This window comes from Labrus bergylta, chromosome 16, assembly GCF_963930695.1.
Source record: "Labrus bergylta chromosome 16, fLabBer1.1, whole genome shotgun sequence".
NCBI lineage: Eukaryota > Metazoa > Chordata > Actinopteri > Labriformes > Labridae > Labrus > Labrus bergylta.
Genome location: NC_089210.1, coordinates 15,251,529 through 15,273,243, shown reverse-complemented (window position 1 = coordinate 15,273,243; position 21,715 = coordinate 15,251,529). Strand labels below are relative to the sequence as shown.

Here is a 21,715-nt window from a genome sequence, read left to right as displayed (position 1 = left end):
GCATGAGCATCGAGGAGGGGGGAGGAGGGGGGAGAGACAGCTCTCTACAATGTTTAGAATTTAGACTGCAGTACCCATTTTAACCACTAGGGGTCAGAGTTGCGTATTGCTCCTTTAATGTTTAGCACTGGTCAGGAGAGACTTGACTGAAAACAGTATTTCAAAGGGGAACATTTTATTAAACAGACACTTGTGCAGATAACATGAACACTGCGTTCTCAGACACAAGGACCAGGAACACACTGAGCTTCACAAAGGTAGCATTTATTGCAGGCTTAGTGTACTGGACCTTTATCAGAACACACAGGTGTGCATCACAGCATCCACCTGTTTAACATTGTTTACATGATACAGTTTAATATGTGAGACATATTTACAGTGAGATCACACACTTCAGGAGGATCACAGGTAAGCAGAGACGAGGCGGGCTGTGAAATCATAAAAACATCAGATCATAAAAATGCACGTGGAGCAGAACGCAGTGTTTAGGGGGGTTCATGTGTAAAAAGTCTCCTCTCAGGAGTGCAGCTCCTCTCGCTCCTCTTCATCCATTTTACGGCCATGTTTCCGGAAGTATTTGTAGCGCTGGACATACAGCTTCACCAGGTTACTCACTTTGACCGGGTTGATCTCTCCGGTGCGGCTGTGGCAGATCTGAGGGATGATTCATAATAATAATAATAATTTATTGAGGGGAGGGGAAATTCGTTTTTACACTCTGTCTAGTGAACATGCTACACAAACATAGGCCGAAATACACACACATGCACAAACAGGATCCTATGGACATGCACTAATGGAGGGGTCTCAGGGTGGGGGGGGGGCACAGTGGGCGCTTCTGAGCTGGTGGGGGGGTTAGGTGCCTTGCTCAAGGGCATCTTCGGCAGTGCTCAGGAAGTGGACTGGCACCTCTCCAGCTACCAGGCCAATTTCCGGACTTGGTCTTTGCCAGGACTTGAACCGGTGACCCTCCGATTCCCAACCCAAGTCCCTACAGACTGAGCTACTGCCGCCCCCAAATTTCAAATTCAGATGTTAGTTTATCATTCTGCAATGGGTTTATTTTATTGAAGCAGTTGAGTAGTTTGAATTGTGTTTCTGTTATCAGAACAGGTGAGCCTCATCTACAGGTGTGTTATTAATGATAATTAATAATAATATATATACACACTGGCATTACAAGGTGCATATTTAACAGGAGACTTCACACCAACGTTACATCGAACGTCTCTCTCTGAACACCTGCAGAGCCAACAGACGCAACTCAACACAAGAAAGACTGAGAGGAAGGGTTGTGGGCTGGTTTATTGACCTCAAGAGGAGAAACAGGCTCCAAATAAACATGGGTAAACATACCTAGCCGTGTGGCCAGGTATAGTCTTATTAAAGCAGATCTATTATCCTCACTGTCACCATGAATGATGTCACTCTGGGACTCCTGTTGAGCAGCGCTGTGAGATGTGCAGCTCCTCATGTATCTGATACTGACGTTAGTAAAACCCCTCATTCCAGCCTCTGCCTGAAACGCATTTCAGCTGCTGTCTCTTTAAGACCCCCCCGTCGCCCCACACTCCCCACATGGCCACTTCTCTGATTGGCCAGCTCTGTTTGCAGTCGCAGGGACATTTGAGTGAGCTAGAGGGTGGGCGTGTCCTACAGCTTTGCTCCATGCTTTGCTCTGATACATCAGCAAAACCTGCTGTCAGGCTCAGAACAGGCCTTCAGTGCGTGCGTGCGTGCGTGCGTGCGTGCGTGCGTGCGTGCGTGCGTGCGTGCGTGCGTGCGTGCGTGCGTGCGTGCGTGCGTGCGTGTGTGTGCGCTTGTGTGTGTGTGTGTGTGTGCGTGCTGACCTTGTGCACAGCTTTCCTCAGGATGTCTTTGTAATCGTCCTTGTTGATGTCTTTGCGTTGATAGTACGGCTTGATGGCCAGCTTCACCTCCTCCACCGCTCGCTCCTGAGTGTGCAGCTTCTTCAGGTACTGAGAGAAACAGGAAGTACACGAGTTAGCTCAATGACCCCAAGATAACTAAAGAATGTTTTGATGTGTGATAATAAATAAACTTACATAAACTCTGAGTGAAGAGTTCACAGTTATTAATCATAAATATAAAATAAAGGGAAACTTCAATTTACCTTATCGGGGTCTTTGCTCTCGTTGTCCCACCCAGTGTCACCACCACTCCCAGACAGCCCCGAGGGCAACATTGGAGGCGGAGTCTGTGCACATCCTCCGCCCATGGAGGGATGCAAGAGAGAAGGCGGGGTCTTTGTGCAGCCGACCAATGGGAGGGAGCCGTGGAGGATGAACTGGGCGGGGCTCAGACCAGTCGGTGGAGGAAGAGAGGGTGGGGGCGGGATCTGTGAGGAGGCAGAGGATGCTGAGGAAGGCGGGGCATGCTGCTGGGACTGGCTCTGATTGGCCTGTGAGAGGATCTGAGAGGGAGAGACACGAGACGAATCAAAGAGGTGTGAACAATGGAACGACAGAGAAACTGTTTTTATAAACTACGATCCTCCTGAGAACACAAACAGCTGAATGTTTCTCCTCCAGCCTCCTCGTATGTCATGTTCTACCTCCTGAAGCCCCTCCCCCCTCCTCCCGTCTGTCAGGGATAGCCTCACTGTGAGGAACGTGTGTGAACAAGCTACTCAGGTAGATTTCAGTGACAGATCCCCCCCCCCCCTCACCTGGCTGGTGGCCTGAATGAACTCCTGTGCTTTGGCTCTGCTGGCGATGTTCGCCTCCTCCATCTTAAAGAGCAGAGCGGTCACTGAGAGGGGAAGACATGAAGACCAATCAGCACCATCATGAATACAAATATACAAAATAACAAACAAGATTATGTTTAAAGATGACTGCGTCCTCTAACTGAAGTCTAACAGGGGAACACCTCACAGGTCGGGCTCTTGTTGTTTTAAAAACACTAATGTTGAACTTTGTTATTTTTATTTATTTACATATATTTTAATCATCCTAATTTATTCCTGTATTTAATTTAACTTAATTATCATTTTTGTTTGTCAGGTCTGTTTTGTTTGATAGTGTTTCCCTTGTTGGGTATTGTTCTGTTGTAAAACATTTGAAAACAATATAAATGTTGGTCATAAATAAAACCATGTCGGCAGCAGTGTGTGAAATCGGCTCTACTTTTCCTGTGTAGAACTGCCTCACACTTTTCTACATTTCTGAAGACACTCACAGGCCAGAACGCCGCCGGTGGTGCAGTCCACGCCGGTCTGCAGACTCCAGGGGAGAACGGGGGCTGCAGGAGGGGGGGGAGGAGGGGGGGGTTTAGTAGCAGAGGAGGAGGAGACAGAGGAGGAGGGGTCAGAGGAGGACAGAGAGAGGGAGCTCAGGCCTGCTGAGGAGGACGAGCAGGGAGGGGAGGACAAAGTTTTGGTTGCCTCGTCTGGAGGCGGGGGCTTGGCCGTGGGCGTCGACAGTCCGGCTCCCTGGGGGGCCGTCATGCTGGACGGGCTGGACGCCGGGAGGACAGGGCTGGTCTGGGTGGGACAGTCCTCTGCTAGGAAAGAAGGGTCTGGGGTCTTACAGCTGCTGTCCACAGTCTGAGAGTCTGGTGAAGACTCTCTGGTGTCCCTCATGGCGGCCATGGAGGGGGGCGGGGTGTGCGGGGGGGAGGAGGAGGGAGGGAGTACACTGGTAGAGGAGGAGGATGAGGAAGAGGATGAGGAGCAGGGTGCAGGGCCAGCTGGACCCGGATGTGGACTGACTGACTTGTTTCCGTCTCCAGCGGCCGACTGACCATCGAGGGAAGCCCCGCCCCAAACCTCAGAGGAGGCCTTTGATTGGCTGTTGTCTCCAGCTGTCAGTCCTGCAGCTCCACTTTTATCTCTGGTTTTCTTCCCCAGGCGACGGCGGCGTTTGGTGGCCAGAGTGGACGATGGGGAGGAGGCGGAGGAGGAGGTGGAGGTGATGGAACTTGGTTTGGTCTTCTTGGCTTTGAGTCCTGCAGAAGTCGTTAAGGAGGAGGGAGGGGGGGCGGCCAGACCGCTCCTCTTCCCCAGTGCATGCTCCTTCCCCCGGCCCCCCAGAGACAGCGGCTCAGAGCACGGTTTGAGGAATGGAGACCGACTCTCGTTGTCCCTGCAGAAGACTACAGCGATGGAGCCCCCCACCACGGAGCTCCCAGAGCCCCCTCCTGCTCCTCCTGGTCCCAGCAGGTCCATCGGGAGCTTCCCCGAGCTGACGGCGCCCGTGGTGCTGCTCACACCCTCACGCACCAAAACAGACACTTTGGACTGAAGCTTGCCTTTTCGACTGGCCCCGCCCTCTTTCTTAGACTTTCCCGAGCGACCCAGCTCCTTCCTTCCTCCTTTCTCCCGCTCTTTGTCCTTACCCACCTTCCTGGCTCTCTTTGTGGGAGGGCCAGAGGAGACGGGGGCAGAGCCTGAGGTCACCATCATGGAGGAGAGGCATTTGTTTTTGGTTCTGTTGGAGGAGGAGTCAGACGGGCCGGTTTTTTTAAGCGTGCGAGATTTCTTCTTCTGGTGTCGTCCGCTCTTGGGGGTGGGTTTAGTCTTGGGGGAGGGGACAGGTGGCTCAGGAGGCAGGACTGCAGGGGGAGTGTCCTCAAGAGAGGGGTAGTCAGAGTCCAAAGCCTCGCCGTCCAAAGACAGCACATCGATCTCCAGTTTGTCTGAGTAGTGATCTGAATCGTAGCTGTGATACCTCGGGGGAGAGAGAGACTGAGAGCGGCTGTGCACGCTCCCTCGATCGTCCCCCTCCCCTGCAGAGTGCCACTTCCTCTTCTTCTTCTTCTTGTGGGGTTTGTCAGAGTCCTGCAGGGGCCGCAGCGGGGAGGTGGGGCTGAGTCTAGGGGAGCCGGGTAAGGTGGTGGTGGTTGTGGTGGTGGTGACGGTGATGGTGCGTTTGATGGCAAAGAGGTCTGAGCCGTTGAGGTCTTGGATGGACGGAGGGACGACAGGTCGACCATCCCGTCGCCGCTCCCTCTCTCTCTCCCTGTCTCTCTCTCCGTCTCTCTTTTCCCGACTCCTCTTTGACCCGCCTCGCTCTCTGCTGCTCGACCGTCTCCCCCTCCTCTCACTCTCCTTCTTTTTAGAGTCTTGATCTCTGTCGTCTCGTCTTCGACTTGTGGTGCGACTTTGATCTCTGTCTCGGTCCCTGTCTCTCTCTCGCCCTCTCTCTCTCTCCCTCTCCTTGTCTCTCTCCTTGTCTCTCTCCTTGTCTCTCTCCTTCTCCCTCTCCTTCTCTCTTGTCCTGTCTCTCTCTCTCTCCTTCTCTCTGTCTCTGTGTCGGTCTTCAGACTGACTTGAGAACGAGTGTCTGCTGTGTCCTGCTCGTCCCGACGACGCCTCTCTGCTGCTGTGACGTCGTTTCTTCCTCTTCCTGCTGCTGCTCCTGCTGCTCCTCCTGACTTTAGCCTCCTTCTTGTGTCCTCCCTCCTTCTCTTTGCTCCTCTCTTGACCTCCCTCTTTGTCCTTTCTCCTCTTTTTCCTCCTCTCCTCCTTGTCCCCAGCCTTCCTGTCTTTGCTCTTCTGCGGGTCCCGGTCCTTGGAGGTCTTGGAGGACTTAGTGGTCTTAGTGTTTTGCTCCACAGGAGGAGTGAGGGGGGAGGGGGGAGCAGAGGCCGGAGTATGGGAGGGGAGAGGAGGCGTGTGAGAAGAGAGGGGTGAAGATGGAGGAAAAGAAAGATATCTTTCTTTTCGTCTGCTGACCAGCTTCCTCCTCAGATCCTCCACTCCTACAACCGGCTCCTCCTCGGGCTCCGCCTCCCATGTGCCCTCTGTACACACGGACACAAAGCCGTCCCCGTCCAGCACGCGCAGGATCCGCTCCGGCTTCGAGCCGAAGAAGGAGACGCTGGGAGAGTTGAGGGGGAGAGTTTCTCCTGCTGCTCTCTTTTTGCCTCCCTCTCTGTCAGCGGCGCCCACGATCTCCCCCTCCTCTATCTCAGAGTTCTCCGAGTCGCCCCCCTCCCTCTGCGGTCCTGATCTGGTTCTACAGTCCACCCTCCTCCTCAGGTGGAGGGGGGAGGTCCGGCGGGGGCTGGGGCGGCCCGTCAGGGTGTCAGTGGAATCTGGAGGCTCTTCCTCTTTCTCCTCCTCCTCCTCCTCCTCCTCTCCCTCTCGCTCCGCGTCTCTCTGCATCTCACCACCTTCTCCTCCTCCATCGTCGGCGTCTGAGGCCGGGGATCCTGTGGGGTCAAAGGGGTCGTACTTCTCTCCCTCCTTCGCTCCCTCGGTAGGACTGAAAGGGTCGTACATCTCCTTTTTGATTCCCTCTGACTCACAGTCATCGGGTTGAGCTGAGGAGGTGGTGTTGGGTGGAGGTGTGGAGAGAGACTGCTCTCCTACAGGGGCAGAGGTGGAGGAGACCCGTGGCTGCTCCATCCCTGTGGGCGGACCCTTCACATGGTTCTGATACACGGACGTGTTGATGCAGACGGAGGAGGAGGTAGACAAGGGCGAGGATGAAGGAGACGAAGGAGAGGACACGGATAAGGATGGAGAGCAGGGAGGAGGACTCCGGGCCACCTCTCTGACTCCACCCGGGGAGGACGAGGAGGCAGCCGGCCTCCTTTTGAAGCCTGACGATGGAGTCAAGTCCATCAGACGATATATGTGCAGGAGTCAGAGAGAGGGAGCACCAGGTACACGATGGAGAACAGGAAGCAGGAGTTAATCTGTGAGAGAGGAGAGGAAGCAGACAATCTTTTACTGACAGGCTGCTTCATTTAATAATAGTAATAATAATAATTACAGGAAGACTAGAGCCACACATCCCACTGCATCATGCTTCAGCATGAAGGAGGATCTGCAGATGTTTATTAGATGAGTGGGATCCTGAATGTCTTCCAAGTTATCCCCTCTCTGTGACAAAGGAAGCAACAGAGGTTGTACAGGAGCGAGTCGGGACGTGTGTGTGAGCGAATCTGACTGTGTTTGTGAAGCTGGCTCACTGTAGGGAAATGTGAAATCACAGACTGAGACAATAACGCGCTGAAGAGGAATCAATATGTATGTCCTGATGGCAGAGCTGTCTGTCTCTCTGCAGCTGACTGTCTCCCTGCAGCTGTCTGTCTGCCTGTCTCTCTGCAGCTGTCTGTCTCTCTGCAGCTGTCTGTCTGCAGCAGTCTGTCTAAATGTCTCTCTGAAACTGTCTGTCTCTCTGCAGCTGACTGTCTCCCTGCAGCTGTCTGTCTGCCTGTCTCCCTGTAGCTGTCTGTCTGCAGCAGTCTGTCTGACTGTCTCTCTGCAGCTGACTGTCTCCCTGCAGCTCTCTGTCTGCCTGTCTCCCTGTAGCTGTCTGTCTGACTGTCTCTCTGCAGCTGACTGTCTCCCTGCAGCTCTCTGTCTGCCTGTCTGCAGCTGTCTGTCCCTCTGCAGCTGTCTGTCGCTCTGCAGCTGTCTGTCTGCCTGTCTCCCTGTAGCTGTCTGTCTGCAGCAGTCTGTCTGACTGTCTCCCTGCAACTGACTGTCTCCCTGCAGCTGTCTTTCTGCCTGTCTCTCTGCAGCTGTCTGTCTGTAGCAGTCTGTCTGCCTGTCTCCCTGCAGCTGTCTCTCTGCAGCTGTCTCCCTGCAGCTGTCTCCCTGCAGCTGTCTGTCTGTCTGTCTCTCTGCAGCTGACTGTCTCCCTGCAGCTGTCTGTCTGCAGCAGTCTGTCTGACTGTCTCTCTGCAGTTGTCTGTCTGTCTCCCTGCAGCTGACTGTCTGTCTCTCTTTAGCTGTCTGTCTGTAGCTGACTGTCTGTCGGTCTGTCTCTCTTTAGCTGTCTGTCTCCCTGCAGCTGTCTGTCTGCCTGTCTCCCTGCAGCTGTCTGTCTGTCTCCCTGCAGCTGTCTGTCTGCCTGTCTCCCTGCAGCTGTCTGTCTGCCTGTCTCCCTGCCGCTATCTGTCTGTTGTGAGATCCACTCTGTTGTCTGTGTGATCACTCGAAGCTAATGTTAGCTCCCCAGCTTAAAGCTAATGTTTCCTCTCCTGATTAACTACCAACTACCTTTGAGACTTAAGTTAAATACGTCACCATTCTCTTTGTATTCCAGGTTTTTAAATGTTCATTTTTAAAAACTTGGTCACCGAAACACGAACAGTCTCTGTCAGGATGTGTCGGTAGCAGCTACCCAGCTAGCTAGGCTAACTAAGTTAGCCTACAGTAGCTAGCCAGCTAAGGGCAACAAAAAGAGGAGTGTGCGCGTGACTTACCTGTTGTTGGTGATTCTACGTCACAGGTGAGACACTCCGTCCTGCATGCTCTCCTGTTTCTTCTTGTATCTTAAAAATATGTCATAAAACACACAATAAACTGCCTTTCATCGCTTAAACCAGCAGCGGCAGCCCCATTCCATCAATGGCCGCCATCTCCCTTCAACTCAGACCGGACGGCAAAGCATGCTGGGAGACGTAGTTCTGTGTCGTCACTGCGCCGTGACTCAATCAGTTATTTGTGAGGGGAAAAGATTGAACTTTTCTGATGAGCTGTTTGAAAAGTTGTCATTTATAAAACTATTTAATATTATTTATCTTTAGGGCCCGAAGCACTGACGTGCGTAGGACCCTCTTGGAACCCAAATGATTATTATTTTTATTTTTAATCCTCCTCTTTGCGGCCACTTTTGAGGGCCTGAACGTGCCCGAAAACTCAGCAAACTTTCCACTGTCATCGGTCCGGCTAAAAATTTTATATTTTGGCGTTTTCATGAACAAAGTTTGCAAATTAGCTCGACGGCGCCCCCTTTTGATTTTTACGAATAGGTTTTTTTGCCTATATACATTAATTATTTTTACATATTAGAGCAGGCCGAGACCTACAACAAAGTCAGTGGAAGTAATTGTCTAATTTTAACAGGAAGTCCACTATTATTTTTTGAATGTCTAAAAAGTCTGTATTTTCACCATTTACAGGGTACCTGTTTGAAAGCATCTGCTTGACAGTGTTTATCTGATCAATTTAAGTTTGGTGTCAAATGAAAGTAGACAAGTTGAAGAATAAAAGTTGTGCTCAAATCACAAGGTTTGAAAATAATACAACTCTGGGAGCTGCCACCTGCAGAAGTTCTCCGATGACACAGCCATCGTGGGGTGTGTGTCTAAGGGGAGCGAACAGGAGTACAGGCAGGTCATCATGGACTTTGTCGACTGGAGTGAGCTCAACCACCTTCAGCTCAACGCCAGCAAGACAAAGGAGATGGTGATTGACTTCCACAGGAAGTCACCCCAGACTGCACCGGTGAACATCCAGGGCTTGGACATCAAGAGGGTGGAGACGTACAAATACCTGGGTGTTCACCTCAACAATAAACTCGACTGGTCACACAACACCGACGTCCTGTACCAGAAGGGCCAATGTCGACTACACCTGCTGAGGCGACTGAGGTCCTTTGGAGTGTGTAGGACTCTGTTAAGGACTTTTTATGACACTGTGGTGGCGTCTGCACTTTTCTATGCAGTGGTCTGCTGGGGAGGAGGGAGCACAGAGAGAGACAGGAAGAGACTGAACAGACTGGTCAGGAGGGCCAGTTCTGTCTTGGACTGTCCTCTGGACTCTGTAGAGGAGGTGGGTGAGAGGAGGATGTTAGTGAAGCTGACATCCATCATGGACAACCCCTCTCACCCCCTGCATGACACTGTGGGGGCTCTGAGCAGCTCCTTCAGCAGCAGACTCAGACACCCACCCTGTAAGACAGAGCGCTACCACAGGTCGTTCATCCCATCTGCAGTCAGACAGTTTAATCATACAGTTTAATCAGACTCTTTAACAGCATCACCACCTCATGCTACACACTGTGTGTTTTTTTAACAACAATAACTCTTTCCAGTGTAGTTACTATGTAATTTTCCATTATTGTATTTTTTTATTTAACTGATGTAAATATGTTTGATTTGATTTTTAACTTCTATTTTTATTTTTAATAATTATATTCCCATCCCCTGTTTTCTTGAGCTGTTGTAATGCACAAATTTCCCCCACGGGGGATCAATAAAGTTTATCTTTATCTTTATCTTTTAAGGCGTGGCCGTGGCGTCATGTCAAAGTTTGATGTCGTTTTTCGCATTGCACCAAAAACAGTAAATGCTTATAACTCTATTATGCAGTGTTCAATCATCACCAAAAAAATCATGCATGACAAAGAGCCCACCCTGAACACATCCAGGATTGAATTTCTTTAATTAGTCACAGCGCCACCTGTTGACAACAGGAGGTCACTCCGTCTGAGCACTGTTTCCTTTGCATTAGCCATTACTACACAGTTGCTTGTATCTCCCTCAAAATCACTGTTGACCATCCAAAGACCTTGACCATACGACCTTTACAAGCACAAAGGCCTGTGTGAAAAGCTGTTCCCTTACAGACGCGTTGTTCGCCATCAAACAGGAAGTAACTTTTTCATGGGCTTAACATAGTCGTACAGACCCAAAACTTCATACATATAATCCTGGTACTGAAGTTAAACATGCTACACGGTAGCTCAATTCCCCCTCAGAATTGGTGTGGACCATGCTAACACCTTGGCCATACAAGACTTTTAAGCTCAAACGTCTACGTCCAACACTGTCGCCATACGGACGCGCTGTTGCCATCAAACAGGAAGTACTTTTCATGGGTTTAACATAGTCGTTTAGGCCAAAAACGTCATACATATAATCCTGGTGGTGAAGTCAAACATTTGATACCGTTTAAATGAGTGGGCGTAGCTTAATGATACAGTGGCGCCCCCTACAATATTTCGTTGAACCTACTATTCTGAATTTTACTATGCGTATCCATCTTGACAACACCTACAATAAACCCTCTAGCACCCATGCTCAAAATCCAACAGGAAGTCCACAAATCGCCATAAACAGGAAGTGGCTGTAACTGTCATATACTTTGTCTGATCTGCCTCAAATTTCACATGAATGATCAGGGTTGGCCTTCTGAACACATTGACATAACAATAGTCAACTTCAACCAAAGCGCCCCCTACTGCAAGGACTAAGTACTACCTCCCATATAAAGTGTCACATTTTATTAAAATTTCACTTGAACAATGTCAGTACTGGCCTGATCACATCTAACCTAATACAATTATGCCATTAACATAGCGCCCCCACTGGAAAGAGGTGGTACTGCATCTCAGATACTTTGTCTGATCTGATTGAAATTTCACATGTATGATCAGGGTTGGCCACTGAACACATTAACATAACAATAGCACCCCCTACTGCAAAGAGTAAGTACTACATCCTATATACAATACTCAATTTCCTCCACATTTCATAGCTATCATGACAGTGCCAGCCATAACTGCTCTACGTCAAAATGTTATCTGTTCTTCATTAAGTTGCCTATTTCAACATACCATAGTACCACTTTTACCCAAATCGGACTGCACGGCCAGCTCCTTAGCCACGTTCCGCTGCTGCTGCACTCCCGCGGTCGCGACACACCCCGACATGCACAAGAGTGCGAGGGCCCTTCGTCACTGCTTGTGGTTTTAATTTATTATTATTTTCATTTATCTTTAATTTTTTAATCACTATTTTTTTTTAACTTGTTGGACTGTTCAATATTTTCTGTTTGACATTTAAAAAACTAAATTGTTTTATTTATATTTAATTCTTAATCTTTAACATCCAAAGACTCATTTTTGATTACTGTTATTCCTCTTACATGTTTTTGTTTATTATTAATGTAATTATATTTGTAATGCTTAACTATTTAACTTCATTGTTTTATACTTAAATATATTTTATTATTATTTGTGTGCATTTGTCTTCACTGCTTTTTACATGAACAGTGATGTATAAATAATTCTATATTGATATATTTATTACACAATGGCTTAAATAGAAAACTGACTTTATTCTGAAAATATCTTTAATATTCACTTAAAATAAAAACAGTCACACAAAGCGATGCAGAGAAATAAGAAAAACACTTCTGTCAGAAACGTCTTCACAGACTCAAACATTCAGAACATAAAGCAGACGATGACGTCCTCATAGTGTACACTCAGTACCTTTAGACCTAAATAATCTGTCAAACTTAAAGCTGAACACACGCACAGTAATGAAACAATGAGAGCTGCGTTTAAAGGTCAGTTTGTGCGTTTTTTAGCGTCTCATTTATGTGTCTGTGACATCATCAGTGTACCTGAATAATGGCGTTGAAAGATGCTCTCTGAGTCTCTCTAATATAAATCCATATATGTTTGGCACTATAAGATCTACACGTACAGCTCTGAGAGACACAATAAAAACTCAAGCAGATACAATCGTCCGTCAGATTAAAGTCTGAACTTGTCGGCTCCTCCGGCAGTAAAAGGACGTGAACAACAGGAAACAGGAAGTAGATGATCTGGGCTGGCAGGACGGAGCAGATGGAGCGGGATAGATCCTGAGTTCTCTCCAGTCAACAGGCGCCCTTATCTGAACCGCCTTAACCCCCCCTCTCGAACTCCAGACCTACCCTGGGGGGGGGGGGGGGGGGGGGGGGGGGGGAGAGGCAGAGGAGCTGGAGGGGGCTCAGAGGAGCAGCTGGACCAGGTGAGGACCTCTTCCTGCATTCAGACCAGCCCTGCGTCCTTGGCCATCTTGTAAAAAGCTCCTCTCTGAGCCGTGAGGACGGCGGGCGAGTCGAACTCTGCCATCTCTCCTTTCTCCAGAACCAGAACCCTGAGGGGTCAGAACCAGATGAAGACTTCCTCGCAGGATAAAAGGTCAAATGATCCATGGTAAATCTGATTATGTGTCATGGTACTAGCTGTGTGTAGTTCACCTGTTGTAGTCCATGATGGTGTTGAGGCGGTGGGCGATGGTCAGCACGGTGCAATCCTCAAACTGGGAGCGGATGGTTGACTGGATCAGGTTGTCTGTCTCCATGTCCACAGCCGCTGTGGCCTCGTCCAGGACCAGGATCTTCGTCTTCCTCAGGAGAGCTCGAGCTAAACACAGCAGCTGCCTCTGCCCAACACTGAAGATACCAGACACACACAGACACACACACACAGTAGAGCGAGAGGGAAAGAGAGAGAGGCAGGTTTAATCATCGAAACCAGCACAAGACACTATCTCTTACATCAGCACAGTCCTTTAAAGGTCCAATCAGTGAAATGATAAAGTGATCTTACTATATGATCAGACATTAAGGAAACATGTTATGTTGAAGTGCTGGCTTCTCTGACAACAATGCAGCAGCCAGTATGTCCTCCTTCTAACTTTAGATTCTGCTCCTGAATGCTCTGGATTTGTTTGGACCAGAGAAGGTAGGTGCTTTTAAGACACCCCCACACGGCCGTTTTGGACGCCCCTTGGTTTGCCAGATATGAGAGCAGTTATCAGGTCAACAGGGCAAGAGAAGTGGTTCAGATAGAAGTGCTTGTACCCGACCTAAAAAGCCTCTGCATGTTTCTAATAAGCTCCACGAGCAGAAACGTGCTCAAACTAGGATCAATATTGGAGATGCTTTTGAAAAATGGAGAGAGGTTAGAACACAGAAAGGTTTACAGACCCATGCAGAGCTGGATAAACACTGAAGCTTCAGAGTCCACCACATGGCAACCTGCGTGAGCATCGACTCTCGAGAGGAGGGGGGAGAGACAGCTCTCTACAATGTTTAGAATTTAGACTGCAGTACCCATTTTAAACACTAAGGGGCAGAGTTACATACTGCTCCTTTAACTATTTCCCTGATTGTCAGTACCTGAGGTTCTCTCCTCCCTCGCTGCATTCGTGGTTCAGTTTGTCGGGCAGCCCGGACACAAAGCTCTTCAGGTGAGAGAACTCCAGCGCTCTCCACACCTCCTCGTCAGAGTAACAGTCAAATGGGTCCAGGTTCATCCTCAGGGAGCCTGAAAACAGAACCGGGTCCTGAGGACAGACGGGGGGGGGGCATTAGACACAGCTTTGTTTACTTCTTCTCTTGATTTCTGCCCTGACAGTCTCCACCCCCTTCAGGTGCTGCAGACATGTTTGTGTGATATGTGGGTTTAAAAACACAGACCTGCGGGATGATGGTGATTCTGGACCGGAGCTCATGCAGACCCAGTTTAGAAACATCCACGCCGTCGATGAAGATGTTTCCCTCTGCAGCCTCGATGATCCTGAACAGACCAAGCATCAGAGAAGACTTCCCCGCTCCAGTACGACCCACAATCCCCACCTGATGATGTCACAGCTGGGGTTAGAGGTCATGAGACAAACTGGTCGTCATGGTGATAAACATGTCGGGGGTGTGAGCGGTACCTTCTCTCCTCCCTGGATGTCGATGCTGATGTTGCGGATGGCGGGCTCCAGGTCCGGTCTGTACCTCAGACTGAAGCCTCGGATCTGAATGTGGCCCTCAGTGGGCCAGCCTGCAGGGAGAGAGGACGAGTCCAGCTTCCACTCGGCCTGCAGGATGACATCACAAACACACATCACAGTCCTGTATGTTTAACACACACACCTGGAGCTACAGGTGAACACGTACCTCTTTCTCCGTCTCGCTGTACTCCTTCACTCGCTCCACCGCCACGATGTTGGTCTCCACGTCAGACGACATCCTGACCAGCCAGGTGAGAGAGGCGGTCAGCTGAGAGGCAGAGGAGAGCCAGGTGAGAGAGGTCAGCAGGTGTCAGGTTACCATGATGTCACAGATCTCAGGTGTGTTTACCTGCAGGGCGTACGAGATGGACAGACCCATGATGCCCGGACTCAGACTCTCTCTGGCGATGACGGCAAACAGAGCAGCAGACGACACGATGACGTTTCCTACAAACTCCAGACGGACCGCCAGCCACCTGCACACACACACAGACACACAGAGAGACACACACACACACACAGACACAGAGACACACACAGATACACACACACAGAGAGACACACATACAAACACACACACACACAGAGAGACACACCACACACAGACCGATGGTTACAGAGATGCTGTGACACATGGCGTGCTCATAAAGAGGGATCGTGTTTAAAGGCTGTCAGAGTTGAGGAACGTCGCGTCCCACCTGTTGGCCACGATGCTGGGGTAGTACGCCTTCTGGTTGTGGTCGACTCGCTGGTCGCTCTCACGTATGAAGCGCTCCTGTTCACCGAACGCCCTGATGACCGAGGTCCCCAGCAGAGTCTCGTTAAAGTGCGTGTAGATTGGCGAGCGACTGACCGACTCCAGACGCTTCAGCTGGCGAGACGACGCCACGTAGAACCTCTGCACACGAGAGAGAGAGAGAGAGAGAGAGAGAGAGAGAGAGAGAGAGAGAGAGAGAGAGAGAGAGAGATTGATTGATTTCTAAACAGACCTTTATTTATCAGTCTGCTTACTGTTCAACAATAATATACATTCCTAAAATTCACAAATGACATTCACAAAATAAACAGATTTTACATCAGCACATGTCCATGAACTAACTGATCATGCTCTACAGAGCACAGCGCACTGTCATAAGCCCACACTGACTGGAAAGTCTCCAGGTCCTGATTTGCTCTGTAAAAACTGAAGTCCAAAAACAACCTGGATTTTAAATCAACAACAGCTTCACATCAACAACATTGTCTGGCTCCTCCACCTTCCTCCTCCTACTCACGTACACGGCCAACTTAGTCTGACCAAGGACAAAGTTGATCAGTTGACACTTGTGTTTCTGTTGTTGAGTGTATTTAAAACCACAAATAAAAACCTGCTTAGTAAAAAAACTAAAAACCTTCTCCAGAAGATCAAACAGAGGTTTCAGTCGACTGCACTCTAAAAAACAGTGAAACACGGTTCACAGCAATGATTCCATGCAGGATTCTCCACTGGAGGTCTGCATGTCTCTTACTCAAGGGGGGTTTGTATAAAGACTCCCAGGAGGGTTTAAACTCAGGAGCTAGCCCCAAATAAGTCCTCCATGGTGTGTCACTGCGTCCGTTCAGTGTCTTTTTATTCACAGTCTTTACAATCAGTTTGTAAAATGTCTTTCCTGCAGCGTCACTAAAAAGGCAGCCTGCAGCGTTGGCCAATAGAGGACCAGAACAGTCCTTCAGGTCTGCAGACAGAGTGAACTCAGGAAACGGGTCAGTTTGGTCGGGCAGCAGAGAACCGTCCCCATAGTCCGACATCAGAGACATCTCTTGTCCTGTCAGCTGATGTCTCCAGTGATTCAGCAACTGATCAACGACTCTGGTCGACCTCACCCCCAGACGAGCAGCCAGACCAGCAGGACAGTCCAGCTGAGGTCCGGTCAGCTCCACCACCTGCTACAGAGTGGAAATCCTGGCAGTGCAGAACTTTACGGACAGGCTCGGTCCAGCCCAGTCAGGAAGATTAAAACGCCCTCCAAACAGTACAGGCTCTTTAAGCAGCGAGTACAAAGAGTGGGAGTGTCCCTGTCTCTGCCTGTTCACCAGACTCCACACGTTAAAAACACTTCGATAAAATCCAGTGACAGAGGAAATGTTCACTTTCTTTAAATCCATTAAAAACAGAGACGAGCTCAGCCCCAGTTCTCCAAACCGCTGTAGAAGACAGCAGGCCAGCGGTCTCCAGACCAGGTCTGCAGGCCCAGTGAGTAGTCTCTGGAGGAACTGCAGGCGGAGAGTAGCCCCCCTGCTGGCCAGGTGAACTAATCCATGTCCTCCTTCCTCTTTAGGGAGGAAGAGCACACTCTGAGGAATCCAGTGTAACCTGTCCCAAAAAAAACCAACCAACACTCTTTGAATGTTACACAGGAGAGAGGACGGAGGGTCAATACAGGCCAGACTGTGCCACAGGGCAGAGGAAACAAGATTATTGGCCACAAGTACACAACCTTTAAAAGACATCTTTGGCAACAGCCACCTCCATTTATCAAGACGTCCTTTTACTTTTTCTAACACACCCTCCCAGTTTTTACCAACAAATGTTTCATTCCCCAAAAACGCTCCCAAATATTTAAGACCTCCTGACTTCCAAAAGAGGCCTCCAGGCAGACTGAGCCGACCCCTCAGCTTCTCTCCCACCATCACTGCTTCACTTTTCAGCCAGTCCACTTTGGCAGAAGATATCGACCCAAACAAAGTCACAGTCTCTTTTAAAACATTGATATCTCTCTGCTGTTGACAAACACAATCACATCATCAGCATATGCTGACAATTTAAAACGGACATCTGAGCCAGGAAAACGAACACCAGAGAGACCTGACCTCAGTCTGTGAAGCAGGGGTTCAATGGCTAAGGAATATAACATTCCAGATAAAGAGCAGCCCTGCCTCACCCCCCTCTGTACACTAAAAGGAGCACTCAGGCCTCCGTTGATCTTTAGCACGCTCGCAATGTCACGATACAAAACCTGGATCTTAGCTAAGGAACATGGGTTGAACCCAAAGGCGGTTAGAGTCTGCCATAGATACTGGTGTTCAACCCGATCAAAAGCCTTTTCCTGGTCTAGTGAAATCAGACCAGTGTCTACAGCCAATGAACCAGAGACTTCCAAAACATGCCGAATGAGAGTGATGTTATCACTGATGAGCATGCCGGGCACACAGTAGGTCTGGTCTGTGTGGATGATCGACCCCATCACCTGCCTTATCCTGGATGCCAGGACCTTAGACAGGATTTTGTAGTCTGTACAAAGTAATGAAACTGGTCTCCAGTTCTTTAAATCCTGAAGGTCGCCTTCAGCAGTCAGCAGAGTGATGACTGCTCTCCTGCAGCTCAGAGGCAGAAGACCCCTCTCCAAACTGTCTCTTAAAACCTCCAGGAGATCCTCTCCCAGCACACACCAAAACACTTTATAAAAGTCAACAGGAAGGCCATCAATACCTGGAGCTTTTCCATTGTGCAGACTCATGACAGCAGAGTGGAGTTCAGACAGAGACAGCTTGGCCTCAAGCTCTGTGTTGTCTTCAGTGCTGACTTGAGGAAGACCAGTGTGGAAGGACTCACACATCTCTGGACGATCAACGAACTCGCTCATATACAGATCCTTATAAAAACCAGCTGCATGTTTTTGAGATCGATTGTCCACTGCTGGATCGTACAGAGTGAAAGATCTTCTTCGGTCCCCTTTTCTTCTCCAGACCAAAAAAGAACTGCGACGGAGCATCCATCTGGGTGACATCCAGGAACCGAGACCTGACCAGAGCCCCCTGTGCGCTAACGCCCAGCAGGGGCGCTTAGCACTTCTTAGATTTTAGGGAAGCTAAATGTCCCTGATTTCCTGTGGCATCAACTAAACCCTGTAGTTCTACCACTTCAATCTCTAGATCTCTCAAAGATCTGGTAATGTCCCTGGTGACATTGCGAGTGTACTGCTGACACAATGGTTTAATCTGACTTTTTCCAAAGTCCCACCACTGCTGAATGGTTTTAAAATCAGACTTCAGCTGTCTGTTAGTGACCCAAAAGTACTCCAGTGCAGACTTAAAAGCTTTATCGTGCAGCAGTGTGGTGTTAAAATGCCAATACGCGCTTTGAAGTCTGACATTCTTAATAAAAACAAAACAATAAACGAGACAGTGATCAGTGAAGCCTACAGGAACAATAAGACACTCTTTAAAAACATTCATGTTGTGTTTAAAACAATAAAAGCGATCCAACCTGGCCAGAGATAAAACATTGTCTTTAGAGTGACTCCATATGTACTGTCTGTGTGTGTGGTGTAAACTCCTCCACACATCCAGCAGCTTGTGTGTTTCTAAAAACTGTCTCAGTCTGTGTGAGGAGGTACTGTGAGGCTCTTGGTGGTTTCTATCTAAACCTGGGTTTGCTGTGCAGTTAAAAAAACTTTTTGTTCTGAGCTGAGGTGTAAGTGACAGGACCTTCTTCTTGTGTGGACATGAGCTCACTGTCACTCTCTGCTCTTACTGCTCCTGCCTTTCTGTCCTTCTTCACTGCTTTAGAACTGCCCTGAATGCTTTCGCTCTTCCTCTTCTGAGAGATCTTTAATGACTCTTCATCAGACATATCCTCATCTTCAACATAATCAACACACACACTATTATTACTTTCCTGACTTACACTGATCAAACTTTTTTCTTCTCACTTAAATCACATTCAGTTATCTCTTTTTCTTTGTCTTCCTGTTTACTGTTCTTTACCTGGCCCTCATCACTGACCACTGACAGCTCTTCCACATCAGACACTTTACTTTTCTGAGGCCCAGCAGCACCTCTGTCTGAGAGAACTCTGCTAGGACCCGCTACAGTGGCCTCAGCTCCGCCGAGCTCCGTGGCGGCAGCATCGACCGGTACCGCGTCTGCAGCCACAGCCGGCCTGGGGGTCACAGCAGCCGCCGTGACCTCAGCTGCCGTTGCTGCCTGAGCATTTCCCCGCACATGAAAAAAAAATTCCGGGCAAGAGCGGCTTAAATGTCCCTCTACACCACACCCAAAACACTTAATGGTCGCTGATGTTGCGAACACCATGTAATTAAAACCATCGACTTTGAAAGTAAAAGAGCGAGAGAGAGAGAGAGAGAGAGAGAGAGAGAGAGAGAGAGAGAGAGAGAGAGAGAGAGAGAGAGAGACGTGGTTAACCACGAGATCTAACCACGTGACCTTCTGAAGCAGAAACACCGACCTGCACAAAGAAGTAGAGCAGGCCGAGCACGGGGATGATGATGGCGACCAGCGGCGTGGCGATGAGGATGATGACACACGAACCGACCACGTTGAACATGGAGCCCATGAACATCTTGATGATGCTCGGGATCACCGAGTCGATCGTGTCCATCTCTTTGGCGAAGCGGTTCACCAGGTTCCCGCTCGGCGTGCGCTCAAAGAACGACATGGGCGAGCGCAGGACGTCGTAGAGCATCGACTGATGGAGGCAGCGGGACGCCAGGATGCCCCCGATGGACATGAAGAGGGAGTACCCAAATACGGCCACACCTGAAACAGGACGGGGGGCGGGGTTAGTGGTGAGAAGGCGCTCAGGTGTGTTCATAAAGCCACCTGTGTGGTTTTCTATAGTTTAATGTTGATGTAGATCATAACAGTTAGACTCCCCCCCACCCCCCCCTCCTCCCCCTTCCTCACCCTGGGACAGTCCCAGCGCCCCGTACACTCCCAGTCTCATCCGTCTGTTGGGCTGCGTGCCGTTGACCACGGGGTCGTCCGTCCACAGACTGAGCCAATAGTTAGAGAAGAGAGAGACGAGGTGATGAGCGAGGAAGAGGAGCAGACTGATGAAGGACAGGAGCACACCTATCGCTCTCAGGTACGACCAGAAGACAGACAGCTTCACCTGGAGGATGAGGAGGAGGAGGAGGAGGAAGAGGAGGAGGAGGAGGAGGAGGAGGAGGAAGAGGAGGAAGATGAGGAGGAGGAGGGGTTTAGGATCAAAAATGTGATGAAGAGTTCTCAACAGATTTTTTCTGATGTACACAGGAAGGAGGAATCTGACCAACAGGTACAACAGTAATCAGCTGTTGATGTTTGAACTCACCCGTCCTGTGCTCGCCTTGTCTGCCTCCGTCAGCTTCCCCACGTCGGGGTTTTTACTCTTTTTGTCCGTCAGCTGATCGACTTTTTCAGTCTGATTGGACGAAATGCTGACAGCCGGACTGCTGCTAGAACACACACACACACACATTGTTGTTGATGTATAAAGTTCATCGTGTGTTTCTATTGGTTGTTCACTCACCCCATCAGAGTTGTCACACTGCCGTTCTCCACACCTTTAGCTTCACTCTTAGGGGCGGAGTCTGCAGGTGAGAAATAAACACGCAACGTAAACATATAATAGATGTGGGTGGAGTCAGGAGCAGAGTGATGAGAGAGGAGGAGTCTCACCGGCGCTGTCGGCGTGTTCTCCAGACGAGTACGTCCTCTGGAACTCGGCAAACGCTCCGTCTCTGTCCATGAGCTGCTGGTAGGATCCCATCTCTGTGATCTGACCCTCCACCAAGACCAGGATCAGGTCTACCTGAGGCAGGTAACTCAGGCCGTGTGTGACCAGCACACGAGTCTAGAAACAGAAACACACACACACACACACACACACACACACACAAAGTGTGAGTTGATGACACAGAGTAAACTTCTCGATGGCGCTCTGCAGGTGTTACTCACCTTGTCCTTCAGGAGTCCCTGCGGGCCGATCACCTGCTCAAAGATATGTTTTCCTACGTGAGCATCGACGGCGGACAGCGGGTCGTCCAGCAGGTAGACCGTACGGTCACAGTACACGGAGCGGGCCAGACTCACCCTCTGCTTCTGACCGCCCGACAGATTCACCCCCTGAGAGAGAGAGAGAGAGAGAGAGAGAGAGAGAGAGAGAGAGAGAATTAGAGACCCAAACAATACACAGATTAGAATGATATAGTTTACTGGACAGGGAATTTAAATTAGCCCAATATTTAAGAGAAACAAAAGAAAACAAACAAGACAAACAATGACTAAATACAGGCTCAGTAATCACACACTGGCTGTAGAAACTGGTCGACATAGAAGACAGTGGTTAGAGAGATCTCAGAGAGTGTGTGTGCACTGTGGAACAGGACAGGTGGAAACTGAACTTCATTTCCTCACTAGCTGCCCCACATATAAAGACATTAGAGACACCTTCTTTCCCAGATTTAATGATCGAATCCCGGCTTTCTTTCCCTCCCTAAAGAGGAACAGATGAGAATCACTCTGGGAGAAGAGAGCTCGACTGTAGAGATATCAGCAGAATATGTGTCTGCATGTCATCGAGTGAGAGAGGGTTCTATGTAAGTTATTTATATTCAAGGTTTTTCATGTCACAATACATGTCTGGTCACAATACAATAATAATAATAATAATTTTCATTACTCTTTT

At 49.3% G+C, this 21,715-nt stretch overlaps 2 protein-coding genes across 3 annotated transcripts in view; both read right to left on the bottom strand.

The window, feature by feature from the left end:
- Window positions 1-243: 243 nt before the first annotated feature.
- scaf1 (SR-related CTD-associated factor 1) lies at window positions 244-8,366 on the bottom strand. The gene is made up of 6 exons (XM_020658087.3): window positions 8,185-8,366; window positions 3,202-6,666; window positions 2,690-2,772; window positions 2,135-2,434; window positions 1,851-1,979; window positions 244-654 (listed from the first exon to the last, which is right to left on the bottom strand). Exons 2-6 carry the CDS (start codon window positions 6,590-6,592, stop codon window positions 517-519), a joined length of 4,041 nt encoding a protein of 1,346 aa, XP_020513743.2. The 5' UTR covers window positions 6,593-6,666; window positions 8,185-8,366; the 3' UTR covers window positions 244-516.
- Window positions 8,367-11,817: 3,451 nt separating this feature from the next.
- abcc1 (ATP binding cassette subfamily C member 1 (ABCC1 blood group)) overlaps window positions 11,818-21,715 on the bottom strand; it is a 20,632-nt gene continuing 10,734 nt past the window's right edge. The window contains exons 18-31 of one of the 2 annotated variants that reach the window (XM_065964715.1): window positions 20,986-21,153; window positions 20,707-20,881; window positions 20,558-20,618; window positions 20,360-20,483; window positions 19,951-20,158; window positions 19,493-19,803; window positions 14,964-15,163; window positions 14,615-14,741; window positions 14,432-14,533; window positions 14,206-14,352; window positions 13,964-14,122; window positions 13,664-13,830; window positions 12,740-12,934; window positions 11,818-12,636 (exon numbers count right to left, since the gene is read on the bottom strand). In XM_065964715.1, the coding sequence (XP_065820787.1) occupies window positions 12,528-12,636; window positions 12,740-12,934; window positions 13,664-13,830; window positions 13,964-14,122; window positions 14,206-14,352; window positions 14,432-14,533; window positions 14,615-14,741; window positions 14,964-15,163; window positions 19,493-19,803; window positions 19,951-20,158; window positions 20,360-20,483; window positions 20,558-20,618; window positions 20,707-20,881; window positions 20,986-21,153 (2,253 nt within the window). In that variant the 3' untranslated portion in view covers window positions 11,818-12,527. The remainder of the gene's footprint in view (window positions 12,637-12,739; window positions 12,935-13,663; window positions 13,831-13,963; window positions 14,123-14,205; window positions 14,353-14,431; window positions 14,534-14,614; window positions 14,742-14,963; window positions 15,164-19,492; window positions 19,804-19,950; window positions 20,159-20,359; window positions 20,484-20,557; window positions 20,619-20,706; window positions 20,882-20,985; window positions 21,154-21,715) is intronic. The other variant, XM_065964716.1, reaches the window with a different exon arrangement.

Coding starts and splice junctions, on each gene's coding strand:
- scaf1 (XM_020658087.3), bottom strand. CDS start 6,592: ATGGACTTGACTCCATCGTCAGGCTTCAAAAGGAGGCCGGCTGCCTCC. Junction 2,435..2,689: donor TCATTCAGGCCACCAGCCAG/GTGAGGGGGGGG, acceptor TCTCCCTCTCAG/ATCCTCTCACAGGCCAATCA. Junction 1,980..2,134: donor AGAGCAAAGACCCCGATAAG/GTAAATTGAAGT, acceptor TGTTTCTCTCAG/TACCTGAAGAAGCTGCACAC.